The sequence below is a fragment of the Pristiophorus japonicus genome, chromosome 15, assembly GCF_044704955.1.
Source record: "Pristiophorus japonicus isolate sPriJap1 chromosome 15, sPriJap1.hap1, whole genome shotgun sequence".
In the NCBI taxonomy this organism is placed as follows: domain Eukaryota; kingdom Metazoa; phylum Chordata; class Chondrichthyes; family Pristiophoridae; genus Pristiophorus; species Pristiophorus japonicus.
The window spans coordinates 64668321-64684208 of NC_091991.1; the positions used below are offsets into that span (position 1 = coordinate 64668321).

A 15888-nucleotide genomic window follows, 5' to 3' on the forward strand; every position below is an offset into this window, starting at 1 on the left:
TGCCAACTCTAATACATGTTTTTATCACCATGCAACTGGACTTCTCCAAATGCTTTCTGTGGCTGGCCTCCCTACAACTATCCATCAAGTACAAACTATCCAGAATGCTGCAGCACTAAGACCTGTATGTCCATCACTCAAGTTCCACTGGTTTCCTGGGTCACAAATTCATCCTCAAACCCCTAACTCTCTGATCTCCCCCTCTAGCCCCATGTCCCTGTGCAAAGCCACCAGTCCTCTAACGCAGTCTGACTTCTTGTCCCCCAGTCTCTGTGCTTCATTAGTGTTTGCTGTTTCAGCCATCTTGCCCCCGCCATCCGGAACTTCACCCTCAGGATTTCCATCTTGCCACCTTACTCTATGCCTTCAAAAACTTCTATAAAGACCCTAATTTTTGACCTTCATTTTCCCCCAGCCCCAGCTCTGTGCCCACTTCCTATCCACCACACAATTGATGGCTCTTAAATGTCACTTCGTACAAAGCAAATGTTATAGAAATGTAAATTATCATCATCATCATCGGAGTCGAGAATTACTTGCTTCCACTGTAAAAGTGAGTTCTCAGGTGACTGAGGAATCCAATGCGGGACCTACAGTCTCTGTCACAGGTGGGGTAAACAGTGATTGAAGGAAAGGATGGATGGGGAGCCTGGGTTGATGCATGTTCCTTCCACTGTTTGCGCTTATTTTCTGCTTGTTCTTGCCGATGGGACTCGAGATATTCAGCGCCCTCCTGGATGCTCTTCCTCCACTTTGCTGACAGTAGGCTCCCGCGGTATGGAAAACGGTCCACGTTGTCCAAGGCCTCATCATGGGTTTTGATAATCGGGGGGGGCAGTGCTGTGTGGCGGGATCAGATTGATCGAGGACCTTTGACTTACGGACGTTTAGCGTTAAGGCCCATGCTCTCATACGCCATGGTGAAGGTGTTGACGATGGCTTGGAGATTGGCCTCCGAGTGTGCGCAGACTTAAGCGTCGTCTGCGTACTGTAGTTCAATGACAGAGGACGAGACGACCTTGGATCTGGCCTGGAGGCGGCGGACGTTGAACAGATGCCCATCTGTTCTATAATTTAGCTCCACTCCGCACCAGAGCTTGCTACGGGTGAGGTGTAGCATTGCAGCAAGGAAGATCGAAAAGAGTGTTGGTGTGATGATGCAGCCCTGCTTGATCCCGGTCCGGACGTGAATTGGGTCTGTGGTGGATCCATTAGTCAGGATCACAGCTTGCATATCATCGTGGAGCAGACGGAGGATGGTGACAAACTCGAGGGCAGCCGAAACAAAGGAGGACGCTCCATAATTCCTCATGGTTGGCAATGTCAAAGGCCTTTGTGAGGTCAAAGGCGGCCATGTACAAGGGCTGGTGCTGTTCCCTGCATTTCTCTTGTAGTTGTCGCGCGGTGAAGATCATACCCAGTTGTACCCCTCAGTGGATGGAATCCATATTGCGACTCTCAGAGGAGTTCTTCAGCCACAGGGAGAAGGCGACTGAGGAGGATTCTTGCAATGATTTTCCCAGTGGCCGACAGCAGGGAGATTCCTCTGTTTCCGCAGTCGGACTTGTCCCCTTTTTTGAAGATGGTCACAATTACGCCGTCCCAGAGATCTCCTGGCATGCTCTCCTTCCAGATAGGACAGGATCAGGCCAAAAAGTGCTTCTCCGCCTGGTTTAGTGCTTCTGCAGGAATTCCATCTGCTCCTGTTGCCTTGTTATTCTTCAGCTGACGGATGGCCTTTTCTACCTCATGCCAGGCTGGGGTTGTGCGGAGATGGAGGCGGGTAGCATGCTGCGGAATATAGTCTCGGACACTTACGTCGAAAACAGAGTCTCGGTTAAGGAGATCTTCGAAATGCTCCTTCAAATGGGCACTGACTGTCTCTCTGTCCTTGATTACCTCACCGTTCTTGGTCAGCAGTGAGGTAGGGCCTTGGGTGCTTGGGCCATAGGTGGTCTTGACTGCACTGAAGAATCCACGCACGTCGTGGTTGTCAGCTAACTGCTGGATCTCCTGTGCGTTTTGCACCCATCTGTTTTTTAGGTTGTGGGTTTTTTGTTGGACCTCGGCCTTCAGCCCTCTGCAGAGCTGCTTTCTTGCTCTCATGTTGCGTTGCTGTTTCCAGTTCAGAAATGCCTTGCGCTTGCGGCTAATTATCGCCTGGATCCCCTGGTTGTTCTCGTCGAACAAGTCTTGGTGTTTCCTGGTCGAGTGATTGGGCATCTCTTCGCAGGTGCTGATTATGGAGGCCTTGAGGGCAGACCAGGCGCTGTGGGCACTCTGCATCTCTGGGTTATCAAGGGTCGCCGATTGGCAGTGAGATGCTGAGTGAAAAGGGCTTTCTCAACAGGGTCTTGGAGTACCTCTGCATTGATTTTCCTGCGGCACTGTTTTTGTTGGTGTCGCTGTTTCGGGGCTACAATGATGGAGCGGATTAGGCGGTGGTCTGTCAGCAGTCGTCGGCTCCTGCCATGGCGCGGGTGATGCACACGTCCTTGCAGTCCCTCGCTCAAACAATGCATAGTCGAGCAGATGCCAGTGCTTGGAGCGAGGGTGCTGCCATGATGTCTTGTACTTGTCCCTCTGGCAAAACAAGGTGACAAGGTTCAAAGCATTTAGTCAGGAGCAGGGTACCACTGGAGTTGGTTTTCCCTACCCCCTCTCTGCCGATCACACCTCCCCAGAGGTCTGTGTCCTTTTCGACTCTGCCATTGAAATCGCCAAGAAGGATCAGCTTGTCGTCCGTTGAAACTCGGGACAGGGATTGTTCGAGGCTGGAGTAGAATTCCTCTTTAGTCTCATCTGTGTTGGGGCGTACACGCTGATAACTGTAGCACACTGGTTCCGGGCTACAGTGAGTCGAAGAGTCATGGATGTTCGAGACGGCCCACCAGCTCATTCTTGATGGCGAAGCCCACTCCGTGGAGGCGGCGTTCTTCTGATTTTCCTTTCGAGAAGAAGGTGTAACCACCATCTTGCTCTTTGAGCTGGCCTTCCCCTGCCCAATGGGTCTCGCTTAGGGCGACGATATTGACGTCGAAGCGTCTGAGCTCCTGGACGATAGCACTGCGGCATTCCGCCCTGTCGCTGTTGGGGTTTTCCATGAGAATCCTGACGTTCCAGGTCCCGAACTTCATTTTGAAGGGTGGAAGATGCCTGTGCTGAGTTCTTTTACCGTGGGGTAGCCATTGCACACCAGCTACCACACGGGTTTAGCAGAGCGAGGTCTTGGCCCAGTGGCGATGTCAGACGGTGTCCGGTGAGCCTCCGACCACAGGTTTTGGCCCTACCTTTTCTCTCCGCCTTCGCGTTCTGGCCTCCCTCCCGCGATCTTCTGGCTCCCTCCAGCCGCTGATCCCACACAACTGCGGAGCCCCTATCAAGCATGTGGTGCGTGCAATGGCGGCGGCCACTCTGAAGACTCTGACCTCTCCTGCTCCCACGAAGTGGATCTCTGGCCATCCAGGAGCTAATATCTGGGAGAGGGAAGCATTACCTCAAATCTCTCACCCCCACTCTCCACACCTCGGATCTCTCACCATCTCTCCGAAAGGTGCTGCTCAGCGCCGAGCTGACGGCTCACACCCTACCGTAGGTAATTAGGTCCATGCAGTAGAGCTTGGTCTCCAGTCGTCCAAATTGTTATAGGGGGAATCTAATAGAGGGTTTCAAAATTATGGGTAAACAGTGAAAGGTGGTTTCCACTGGTTGGCGAATCAGTAACAAGAGAACACAGAATGAGGGTAATCATTAAATGAACAAAGGAGGAACTTAGATGAGACTTTTCCTACACAGGTGGTTCTAACATTGAATGCTTTAACAGAAGGGACTACTGAGAATATATCACTTAAAACTGTATGGCCAAAAAACTGGCCACGTATTTAGAGCAGGGAAATTGGATTCGAGAAGATAGCTCCAGTTGAAAGCTAGCACTGGCACAATAGGCCAAATTGTCTCCGTCCATGCTGTAATTTCTGATTCTGGACACTTGTGTAATTTACTTTAAAAACTTTTGAGTGACTCACTGAGTCATGCATCAGCCCAGCCACAAGAGGGACCAGTGAGCAGTGTAGATTTTAAAAGCTCCCTCGAGGCAGATAGCACAGTACTTACAGTTCACTGCATAACCCTAAATCCAATGGCTTGAAACTGACTATTTGAGCAAGTGTGGATCCCATAAGTCCGACAAGAAGTTAGTGATGGCAGACTATAATCAGAATTTCCCTTATGGATTGCTCATTGTCTTCCTCTGGGCAGATTTTCTCCTGTTTGGTCAGAAAACTGAAAACACGCCAGAAAAGCATAGAAACAATGACAATATTTGAGTAATTTTACTAAATGAGATATTTTGAGACTGATTGATGGGGTGATGTGGTCAATGTCCCACATTGGATCCCCACACTGAAAGTTATTGCTTTGATGATCATGGATTACAAACATATGGCAGATACCTATAATCTGCCTGTCCTGTTCTCATACCCTGAACACCTCGGAAAATACTACAGGGTACTAAATTCTTAATAGAACACCAGGATATATATCACACAATTAGATATAGGATTAATCAACCATTTTGTTGTATTAAAGACAAAGCCTCTCAGTAACAGGAAGTGCTCTCAAACCTTTATATTTAATGATGACACAAATATACAAGTGTTTTAAACTTCGAGCAAAGACACTTGTGTTTATTTTGATTGGTCTGAGCATGGAACAATGATTGATACAAAAGGAAAATCAGAGCAAAAATATTCAAAATAGTACAAAATAACTGCACAAAGGGACCACCTCCATAATAAACCACCAATTACAATGTTCTACTCTGCAGTACACCTGCAATGGATCACAATTTATGATTTGTTTTCTTTTCTTATTTTACAAAGATTTTGCATACTTTAAAATGGGCATTGACATTTTGAGTATCTCCAGTAAAGTCTTGCATGCAAACCGGAAGTATGGAAAATTTCAGCAATCATGTGAATTCGTCTTAACTGTCATTACAACAATTTATTTTTAAAAAGATTCAAATTAAATGAGTTACCTAGAATTACATAGGGTTTTACAGCACATAAACAGGCCATTTGGCCCAACTAGTCTATGTCAGTGTTTATTCTTCACACAAGCCTCCTCCCACCTTACTGCATCTAACCCTATCAATATATCCTGCTATTCCGTTCTCCCTCATGTACTTATCTAGCTTCCCATTAAATGCATCTATGCTATTCATCTCAATCATTTCATGTGGTAGCAAGTTCCACATTCTCACCACTCTCTCGGGAAATAAATTTCTCCTGAATTGCTTATCTTATATTTATGGCCCCTGGTTTTGGACCCCCCACAGTGGAAAAATAGAAACATAAAAAATAGGTGCAGGAGTAGGCCATTCTGCCCTTCGAGGCTGCACCGCCATTCAATGAGTTCATGGCTGAACATGCAACCTCAGTACCCCATTCCTGCTTTCTCACCATACCCCTTGATCCCCCTAGTAGTAAGGACTACATACTCTGATGTGAACCACTTCATCATTTTAAAAGACCTATATCAGGTCACCTCTTTGTGTTTTATTTTCTAGACAAAAGACCACCAGTCTGGTAAGTCTTTACTGATACAGGTTGAACCTCCCTTATCCGGAACCCTCGGGACCTGGCCTGTTCTGGATAATGGATTTTTCCGGATGAGGGGTGGTCACGTTAAATTGGATGGTACAGGTACTGAGCAAGGGGATATCGGGGCTGGCTGGCTTGGGGCTGGAAGCGTGGCAGAGAGATCTTGGGGGGGGGGGGGGGGGGGGGGCGGCGGTGGATCGCGGGGTCAGGCCAGCGATTACGGGAGTCGGCAGCGAGGAAGGACTTCAATTTGTTCATGTCGGAGTTCTGCGCCTGCACCACCCAGTGGTCGGGAATGGTTGTGGACGAGGGGTGGCTCTGGATAAGGGAGTTCTGGATAAGGGAGATTCAACCTGTAGTTGTACCCTCTCAGTTCAGGTATTATCTGTGTAAATCTTTTTTGCACTTTCTCCAGTGCTTCTGAAAAACATTGCTACTGTAAATATTACAGCAGACCTGGATAGTCACTAATGTATTCCAAGTCCTGAAAAATGATGTTCCTCTGTTCATGTGCATAAAATGTTATGACCATTACTTATATTTAAATTATTGTATTTAGGGCTACACCTGTATATAGACAGGGAACAAATAATTTACTCCCAGGCTTCCACAAATGCTGCTCTGCTAGGAGTAACACCAGAGCTGGCAACATTTACTTGCCCTGTGATATGGCTTCCAGTAGCCATTGTGGACCTCTTCGACTACACAGAATAGCTGAGATGGGGAAATTGTTATGTGGAAACTAAAGGCTAGTACCTGCATCCTGCTACTCTGCTGCACGATACACTAACCTGACAATGCCCCCTTTTAAAATATTCTCATCAACCACAATAAACTTCAGACACGTTTCTATGCAATGCCAAATTGTTATCCTTTAGTGGTGTATAACTAGAGAATGATCCAAAGCCATGCAGAGAACAGGCATGACACACAGAAACAGGAAAACAAGAGGAAGTGGAACCTTTGTAAGGCTGGCCATAATTTTTCCACAGGGCTGTGTCTGTAGTTAGAGAAACAGCAGAGAAAGGTTAAGTGGGTGTCAGCTTACAAGATGCTTAGCTCATGAAATACTTTCCCCCTCATGCAGAATGAAAGACAGATACAACAGATACTGTACACAGATTATCTGCAGGAGGAAAAACAAGGTTTATGCACCCCAGGTTTCATTTGAAATACATTATTTTTGTCATTTAAGGCAGTGATAGAAAAGTTATCAAAAATATTGGTAACAACTTGCATTTATATAGTGCCTTTAATGTAGTAAAATGTCTTACGCCGCTTCACAGGAGCGTTATCAAACAGAACTCGACACCAAGCCACATAAAGAGATATTATGGCAGAAAGAGGTAGGAAGGAGCATCTTAAAGGAGATGGGGTAGAGAGGCAGAGTGGTTTAGGGTGGGAATTCAACATTCAACAACATATTTAGCATCCCAACAACTTTAAATGGTTAAAAATGTATTCAGTGACAGTAACTAAACCCTGCACATATAGCAGACTAGTTGTCTACCATCAGCCATCCCTACTCACCTATGTCTAACAACCAAAACTCTAGATAGAGGGAGGTCATAAGCAGGAAATGATGAATGATGGCCATGGTTGTAACTGAAGGAAGTGAGAAGAATTACTGGAGTCCCAGAAGGTAATGGATGAGTATCTGACCTTAGTCATGAACTCAAGTTCTTCAATATAATGAATGGTGTATAGTTTGAATAAAGTCCCGAAAAGAAAACTACATTATAAAATAATGGGTTCAAATCATGGTGTGCAGGGAGAGCTTTAATATATCTTATCTTGCGAAAAAAATCAGGGCCATCTAAGTCCAGGAGCTCATTAATGACTTACCCCTTCCATGAAATTAGAAACCCCTCCAATATTCCTTCCTGATCTATTATCTCGTTCACCTACTTTGAAGGCAACATGGTACAGCAGCATAGTGGTTATGTTACTGTACCAGTAATCCAGAAGCCTGGACTAATGATCAGGAGACATGAGTTCAAATCCCACAATGGCAGTGGGGGAATTTAAATTCAGTTAATTAAATAAATCTGGAATAAAAAGCTAGTACGTGTAACTGTAATACTGACCATGAAACTACCAAATTGTCATAAAAACCCAATTGGTTCACTAATCCCAGGCTTGTGATATTCTAAAAGTTAACTGAAAACATTAAATAAGGTGTTTTGTGATTGTTTCATACTGGACGTGATGTGGGTGTCGCTGGCAAGGCCAGCATTTATTGCCCATCCCTAATTGCCCTTGAGAAGATTGTGGTGAGCCACCTTCTTGAACCACTGCAGTCCTTGTGGTGAAGGTACTCCCACATTGCTGTTAGGGAGGGCGTTCCAAGATTTTGACCCAGCGACGATGAAGGTGACATATTTCCAAGTCAGGATGCTGTGTCTTGGAGTTGAACTTGCAGGTGGTGGTGTTCCCATGCACCTGCTGCCCTTTGTCCTTCTAGGTGGTAGAGGTTGCAGGTTTGGGCAGTGCTGCCGAAGAAGCCTTGACGAGTTGCTGCAGTGCATCTTGTAGATGGTACACACTGCAGCCAAAGTGCTGAAGGTGGTGGATGGGGTGCCAATCAAGCGGGCTGCTTTGTCCTGGATGGCGTCAAGCTTCTTGAGTGTTGTTGGAGCTGCACCCATCTGGACAAGTGGAGAGTATTCCATCACACTCCTGACTTGTGGCTTGTAGATGGTGGAAAAGCTTGTAGATGGTGGGAGTCAGGAGGTGAGACACTCGCCGCACAATACCCAGCTTCTGACCCGCTCTTCTTGTCACGGTCTTTACGTGGCTGGTTCAGTTAAGTTTCTGGTCAATGGTGACCCCCAGGATGTTGATGGTTGGGGATTCAGTGATGGTAATACCACTGAATATCAAGGGGACGTGGTTAGACTCTTGCTTGTTGGAGATAGTCATTGCCTGGCACATGTGTGGTATGAATGTTACTTGCCACTTATCAGCTCAAACCTGAATGTCGTCCAGGTCTTTCTGCATGCGGGCACGGACTGCTTCATTTTCTGAGGAGTTGTGAATGGAACTGAACACTGTGCAATCATCAGCAAACATCCCCACTTCTGACCTTATGATGGAGGGAAGGTCATTGGTGAAGCAGCTGCAGATGGTTGGGCCTAGGACACTGCCCTGAGGAACTCCTGCAGCTATGTCCTGGGGCTGGGGCTGGGCAGTTTTCCACATTGTTGGGTAGATGCCAGTGATCTAGCTGTACTGGAACAGCTTGGCTAGTTCTGGAGCACAAGTCTTCAGCATGACAGCTGGGATGTTGTCAGGTCCCATAGCCTTTGCTGTATCCAGTGCCCTCAGCCGTTTCTTGACATCACGTGGAGCACCTTCATTTGTCAAGAGTACTGCTCTGGATAAAAATATCAAGTCTGTACCAGTCTTTTGGCAGGGGCTGATCTTGTAACTAAAATCTTTAATAATGGTATTTGATGCCATTACAAATTTATTAAGCAAAACATAACTATATTACTATTTTGCTTCAAGTACATTCAAGCTGCATTTCATTCCTTATGCTGCATAACAGATCAACTAGTATATAAAATACCACGGTTACCAATCTGTTATGGAGTTCTGGAAATTTCCATTATACATGCGTCATTGATCAACCAGGAAATTATAGTTTTCATGCTTCGATCCTCCTTTCAAAGAATAATTTTGATTGGAACTTTGCCTTTAGGAAACAGATTGTGCTAAGTACATTCAGTTTTAGATGGCCAGCATACGTGCAAATATTGTGCATTCACAGCTGTTCTGGTGGTGCCCCGATCTCCGAATCCTGCTTGAAATGTAAGCAAACTTGGAATGTAGCCAACCGCATTATATCCCAGTGCAAGTGGTTCCACAATATAAACACAGTACCAGATGACGTGTGTTGTACCGAAAAACAAAATAATTTCCCAAGAGGTTGAATTATTGAGTTCATACATCACAATATAACCAATCTCCACCAGGACAGTCTTAATTAGTTTCTGTATATACAAGCCTGGGATGATGCCATGTAATACCTTATCCGCTGCTTCCTTTCCTTCAGGCAATTTGTTTTTTGATCCAGATTTTACCTGAATGCTCATCGCTTTACACTTATAGCAGCCTTTTGTGCAGAACTTTGCCAAAAGCTTTTTAGAAGTCTAGATGCACTATGTTATAAGGCTTTTTCACAGTTCACTTCAGATGTCATTTTGGGTCCCGTGCAGGTTGCTCATAAGCTGGAAGTGATACCGCGCAGCAAATTTATTGGGACTGCGAATGAAAAAAAAATTAGAGGGAACATTGGTTCCAACTTCTATCCCTATCCAGTGACCCTGCTGGAAGAGCCACGTGTGTGGACACCAGGTGAAGACTGCATCAGTAGTCATGCTCTGCAGTTCAACAGCCTGCCAATATTGTACTTCATTGGCTGTAAAGAGCTTTGAGACGTCCGGTGGTCGTGAAAGGTGCGATATAAATCCAAGTTTTTTTTTAAATTGTTTAGCCTCACTGAAGAATGGCCATTTGGCCGAGGAATCAGAGGGCAACTGACGCCACTGAAACCATTACCTAGCAGGATTTGAATGCCTGCAGGAAACAATGAAAGAAAAAAACGATTTCAGTAAACAAAAGTGAAACATTAGGAGCTTGAGTGTAGGCAATAGCGTACTTCAATCAGAGTTGCTGTTAACTATACCTATACTATGCTGCCCTGTCTTAATGCTCAAAGTATAAATTTAGAGTATGAAGAGTTAGAAATTGAAGAAAAGATAAAAGATTTTTTTTTAAAAACAAGCAAGAGAATAAACTCTGCAGCTCAATAGCAGTGCTGGGACACATTTCGGAGCCTCGTGTTCAGTTTCCACACTCAATCATACATGAAAAGAAAACTGGAGTAAGAGTTACCAGACAAGGTTTTGAATTTTGGGGAGTTTGGAGTTCAGCATAGGATACAATCATACAAAGTCAGCATCATTATTGTCACATCTCTGTCCTCAAAGTCAGCACAACAAACTTTACATAAATTAATATAACATAAATAAGAAAAAAAATAATCATACCCTCATCATCTCCTGATGCTTTCTTCTGTTCCTCAGGAGAAACATTCACTAGCTGCAGAACCAATGGCCTTCGAGTGACAATGCCAGTACCTCTGGGGAGCAAGTCCCTTCCTACCAGACTCTCCAGCACTGAGCTTTTTCCACTGCTCTGTCAAGGGTTAAGAGAACAGAAACAGTTTGTTCAACAAAAAGTACAAGATACAAGTTGGTGGTGTACAGGGTTTGCTTCAATTGCCATCACTGGGCTTTATAATAAACATATTCTGGAGAAGCAGGACATATTGCATCATCAGATACTTCAGTTAACTTGAGGCTAATTCCAGTTACAGAATTAATATCCCTTTCAATTGGTTCAATTCAGCAGGAGAAAGGGATGATCTTGACTCATGAGTATCAACACAACTGCAAAATGGCAGAATTGAGGAAAACAAATAAACACTGGAAAAAGTGAAAAAAAAAATTTTTTAAAGTTACATTTAAAAATTCTAATAATTTAAGGAAATCTAGATAAATGTTGCTTCTGTGAAGCATATAGTTATCCGATCTCCGACAGTAATCGCATTTAGATTTTTTTCTTTTGAGCTGAGCTTCCAACCCCATATCCTCTCCATCACCACCTATTTGCACCTTCGTAATATCACACGTCTCTGCCCCTGCCTCAGCTCATCTGCTGCTGAAATCCTCTTCCGTGCCTTTGTTACTTCTGGACTCGACTATTCCAATGCTCTGCTGGCTGACCTTCCATAAATTTGAGCTCATCCAAAATTCTGCTGCCATATTACTAACTCGCACCATCTCGTTCACCCATCACTCCTGTACTCACTGACCTACCTTGGCTCCTGGTCCTCTAACACTCGATTTTAAATTTCTTATCCTAGTGTTCAAATCCCTTCATGGCCGCGCGCCTACCCATCTCTGTAACCTTCTCTAGCCCTACAACCAATGTTCCCTGTGCGGCTGTGCAGTGCTCCGGGGACCCCTGTGCAGTTGGCTTTTCAATGAGAAAAAACGCATATCCGCGGTATTTTGAATAGTCCGCGCAGCCCCTTGTCCAACAAAATTACAGGGAACATTGCCTACAATCCTCGCCGATCTTTGCACTCCTCCATTCTGGCCTCTTAAGCATTTCTGATTTTCATTGCTCCACCATTGGAAACATGCCGTCAGCTGCCCAGGCCCCAAGCACTGTACTTACTTCCTTCCCTCCCTCCCCCCCTCTCCCCTCTCCCCCTCTCCCTCTCCCTCTCCTTCTCCCCCTCCATTAAAAGCTACCCCTCTGACCAAGCTTTTGGTTACCTGCCCTAATAGCTCTATATGTGGTTCGGTGTCAACATTTTATCTGATAACATTCCTGTGACCGCCTTAGGATGTTTTACTATGTTAAAGACGCTATATAAATGCTAGTTTTTGCTGTATTATGTCAGAGTGGGACCGTGTTTGACAGCTTTGAATTTTCTGCATAGACCATGGTTTCTGTGTTTTGTAAGATTTAATTGTGTTCGTGGAAACTGTGTAATGTCGTTAATACTATGGTCCGGATTTAGCAGTCAGTGGCGAAGGAATGGTGCATGCCATTTATTATGCTTATAGCTGCCCACGGACTTTCCGTGGGCTTTTGAGCAGCAACTTACAATTCCTAGAGATCATTTCCAGCGCAGCGCCCTCTATAGGGGATCTGTGGCATATGTGAGCAGTAAAAACAGCAATGTGTCTACTCAACCAATCAGATTAAAGAATCCTCAGATATGCCGAGTCTGATCAAAGAAGTATAAAGTAGAATATGTAAAGTGATGTACAGAAAGTGAAATAAAGCGAGGGAAAGAAAGATAGGATTAAGCAAGAGATAAAAGAGGCAGAAAGAAAAAGAAACAAAAAATGTTTTTTTACATCTCCAACAATAATTAAATTTTGAAGGAATGAGACTCCACACTTGCAAAATTAAATTTTCCATGCCAGAGATTGTTTGGCTCTAATTAAGACTTATCACACCATTAAAAATTCACTGATACCTGAATGCATCAGCCCTAACTTTTTCTAGCGTGTTTAGTGGGTAACTAGTAGGCCAGTACCACAAATTCACACCTTTATATGGATTTCAATGCCGAATCTATCGGTGAGGTACCGGTGTAGCGCAGCTTGTGGTGTAGTGCAAATCAGACAGGAACTTCCGGATTTCCACATTTAACTGCGCATGTCCGGACTCCGGAAGTTGCTGTCCGATTAACTCCATAATAATGGTGAGCATTGATAGCCTCAACACAAAATCCGGGCCTATGTTGTTTTCAACTGTTCTTATTGTTGTGTGGTGGATACATCTAACACAGTGAAAGCATTATAATGTAAGTGAGAAAGTAATAAAAGTGGTGATGGTGTAGGATGCAAACATAGAGGGCATCGCATGAATAAACAACTCAATAAATTACAAACATACTTACAGGATGCTGCTAAACTTCATAACGATGTTGTGGTTCATTAGCTGCACAGACAGATCTGAACAACATGCTTATTTCTGATCTACCCATTATATAATCAGATTACTTCATAATATAGTTTCAACACCTTCAACAGCTCTGTAATTTCAATTTAATCATTTATTTTAGATTTGGTTAGGTCACGGTTAGAATATTGTGGCCTGTTTTGGGCACAATGGAGAGATTTACTAAGATTATAATAGGAATATAAACCAAGTCTGGAAAAATTAGGCCTCTATTCAATAGAACAAATAGAACAAAGAGGAGGTCTGATGAAAGTGTTATGAAGAGTTAAATAGGGAAAACTTATTTCCATTGGCCACTGAACTAATAACTAGGGGGGCATAAATGTGTTAAAGGAATGAAGGGAGAAGTTAGGAGATGTTTTTAAGCAGAGGGTTTGAATGCCACACCAGAAATATTGCTAGACGCAGAATCCATAAAAAGGAAGTGGATACATAACTTTAAAAAGAGTTAAAAATAATATGGAGAGCTGGAGCAGGCACAATGGGCCAATGGCCTCCTTCTTCACTGTAATATGATCCTTAACTCAATGTTGCTGTATGTCAGCAAGAGGCAGCAGCAACAATTAACTATAATGGATATTGCTATAATGGGGATATCTTGTTATTATGACATCCCCATTATAGCAATATCCAGTAATGCAACTGACACAGCAGCATTATAACATGGTAGGCTTGCAGATTTACAGGACCACAGACAAGAAAAATCATCTCACTAATACAACAACCTGGGCAAGTGTTAAGGAGTGAGATTGAAAACTGGGATCTCTTACACTGGATAATTTACTGAAATCACATTCGAAAACTTTTAGAAATACTATTTAAATTCCACAACCTTCCTCGAGTAATGGTAATTATGAAATGAATACAGGATCAGGTGCGACTATGAAGACAATAACAAAACTGCCCTGTTATTGTGGTAAGTATATAGACATTTAAAAAAACACAAGGCTTCTTTTCTGATTAATCATCCTGACAGAATCAACATAAAGAGAAATGCCTTATCAATTTAGTGACCCTGACACCAAGGCAGAGAATGAGGATCTGGAGCACCTCAGATTGGAGTTCATAAGGGTCACCTTGTACTGACCTTGCTTCGATGTGTTTGGGCCTGTCCCTGTCCTGCTGTGCTCCTAGTGATTTAGGGAGGGGAAATCTCATTGCTGTTGTGTGCAAAATCCTGCAAATTCATTGGCAGGATAGACATACTAACATCAGCGTTCTCTCTCAGGCCAACATCCCCAGCATCAAGGCATTGACCACGCTCAACCAGCTCCGGGGGGTGGGCCATATTGTCTGCATGCCCGATGCTAGACTCCCGAAACAAGCACTCTACTCTGAGCTATGTCACAGCAGACGAGCCCCAGGAGGGCAGAGAAAATACTTCAAAATCACCCTCAAAACCTCCTTGAAAAAATGCAACATCCCCACCGACACTTGGGAATCCCTGGCCCAAGATCGCTCAAAAGTGGAGGAGGAGCATCGGACAAGGCACCGAACACTTCGAGTCTCTTCGCCGGGAGGACGTGGAAGCCAAGCACAAAAAGCAGTAGGAGCACATGACAAAGCAAGCACCCCACCCACCGTCTGCCCCACTTGTGACAGAGATGTAGATCCCGCATTGGTCTCATCAGTCACCTTAGAACTCATTTTAGTGTAGAAGCAACTCATCCTCGACTCCGGGGGACAGCCTAAGAAGAAAAAGTGATTGGAGTACTTCTGATCACAAAGAAACACCTCGAGCCTGCTCCGCCATTCAATCTGATTATAGCTGATCAGTACCTCAACTTCATTTACCCACCTTTGTTCCATATCCCTCGATACCCTTACCTAACAAAAGTCTCTCTCAATTTTGAATGCTCCAACTGTCCTAGCAGCCACAGCCTTTTTGACAAAAGAGTTCCAGATTTCTTCTACTAATTGTGTGAAAAAGAAATGATCACAGTCTGTAACTTGTAGAAAACGCCTCTCAAAAGCATTTAAATTACCTAAGGGAGTGGCATGATGAGATACTGTCATTACAAACAACTATTTCCCTCTTCAGTGACTACACTCCAAAATTACTTCATTGGCTGGAAAGCGCTTTGAGACATCCGGTGGTCGTGAAAGGCGCTATATAAATCCAAGTTTCACTTTCTTTTCTTATTTTGGTGCATCTTTTTTTTTACTATCCTAGCAGATAGGGTCTGCCTGGAAAGGTTGTCACAAGGATCCCCAAAACTAGTGCACAGAACAGCAATGGGATTACCTCTCCCTAAATCACCAGGAGCACAGCGGGACAGGGACTCCTTGCCTGCCCAAAACACATCAAAGCAAGGTCAGTACAAGGTGACCCTTATGAACCCTGGAGCAAGGTTAGTCTTAGGAACAGAGACAGCACAGGGGAGACTTTATGGATTTATCTTCAGGAGGGGGATGGGAACCTGAGAACAAATTCAAAAGGGAAGAGTAAAGCTGAAATTGGATAGCAAGAATCTAGAAAGCAAATCTGCAAGACAGAGGAAACAGGGTTTAGTATGTAGTAAGCAAGGAGGTCTTCCTGTGCTGAATGGTATATACTTTAATGCAAGTAGTATAGCGAATAAGGCGGATGAGCTTAGAGCACGGGTACACACTTGGGAATATAACATTATAGCCATTACAGAAACATGGCTGAAAGAGGGGAAGATCAATATTCCTGGCTACAGGATTTTTAGACAAGATAGAGAGGGTGGTAAAAAGGTGTGGGGGGGGGGGG

The 15888-nt window shown here is 44.3% G+C and overlaps 1 protein-coding gene across 3 annotated transcripts in view; it reads right to left on the reverse strand.

Annotated features, from left to right (window-relative positions):
* LOC139280818 (dynamin-1-like protein) overlaps nucleotides 1-15888 on the reverse strand; it is a 68977-nt gene that overhangs the window by 46330 nt on the left and 6759 nt on the right. For 2 of the 3 annotated variants that reach the window (XM_070900539.1, XM_070900538.1), the window contains exon 2: nucleotides 10658-10805. In XM_070900539.1, the coding sequence (XP_070756640.1) occupies nucleotides 10658-10805 (148 nt within the window). Of the gene's footprint in view, nucleotides 1-6564; nucleotides 6604-10657; nucleotides 10806-15888 lie in introns of all 3 variants that reach the window. The other variant, XM_070900541.1, reaches the window with a different exon arrangement.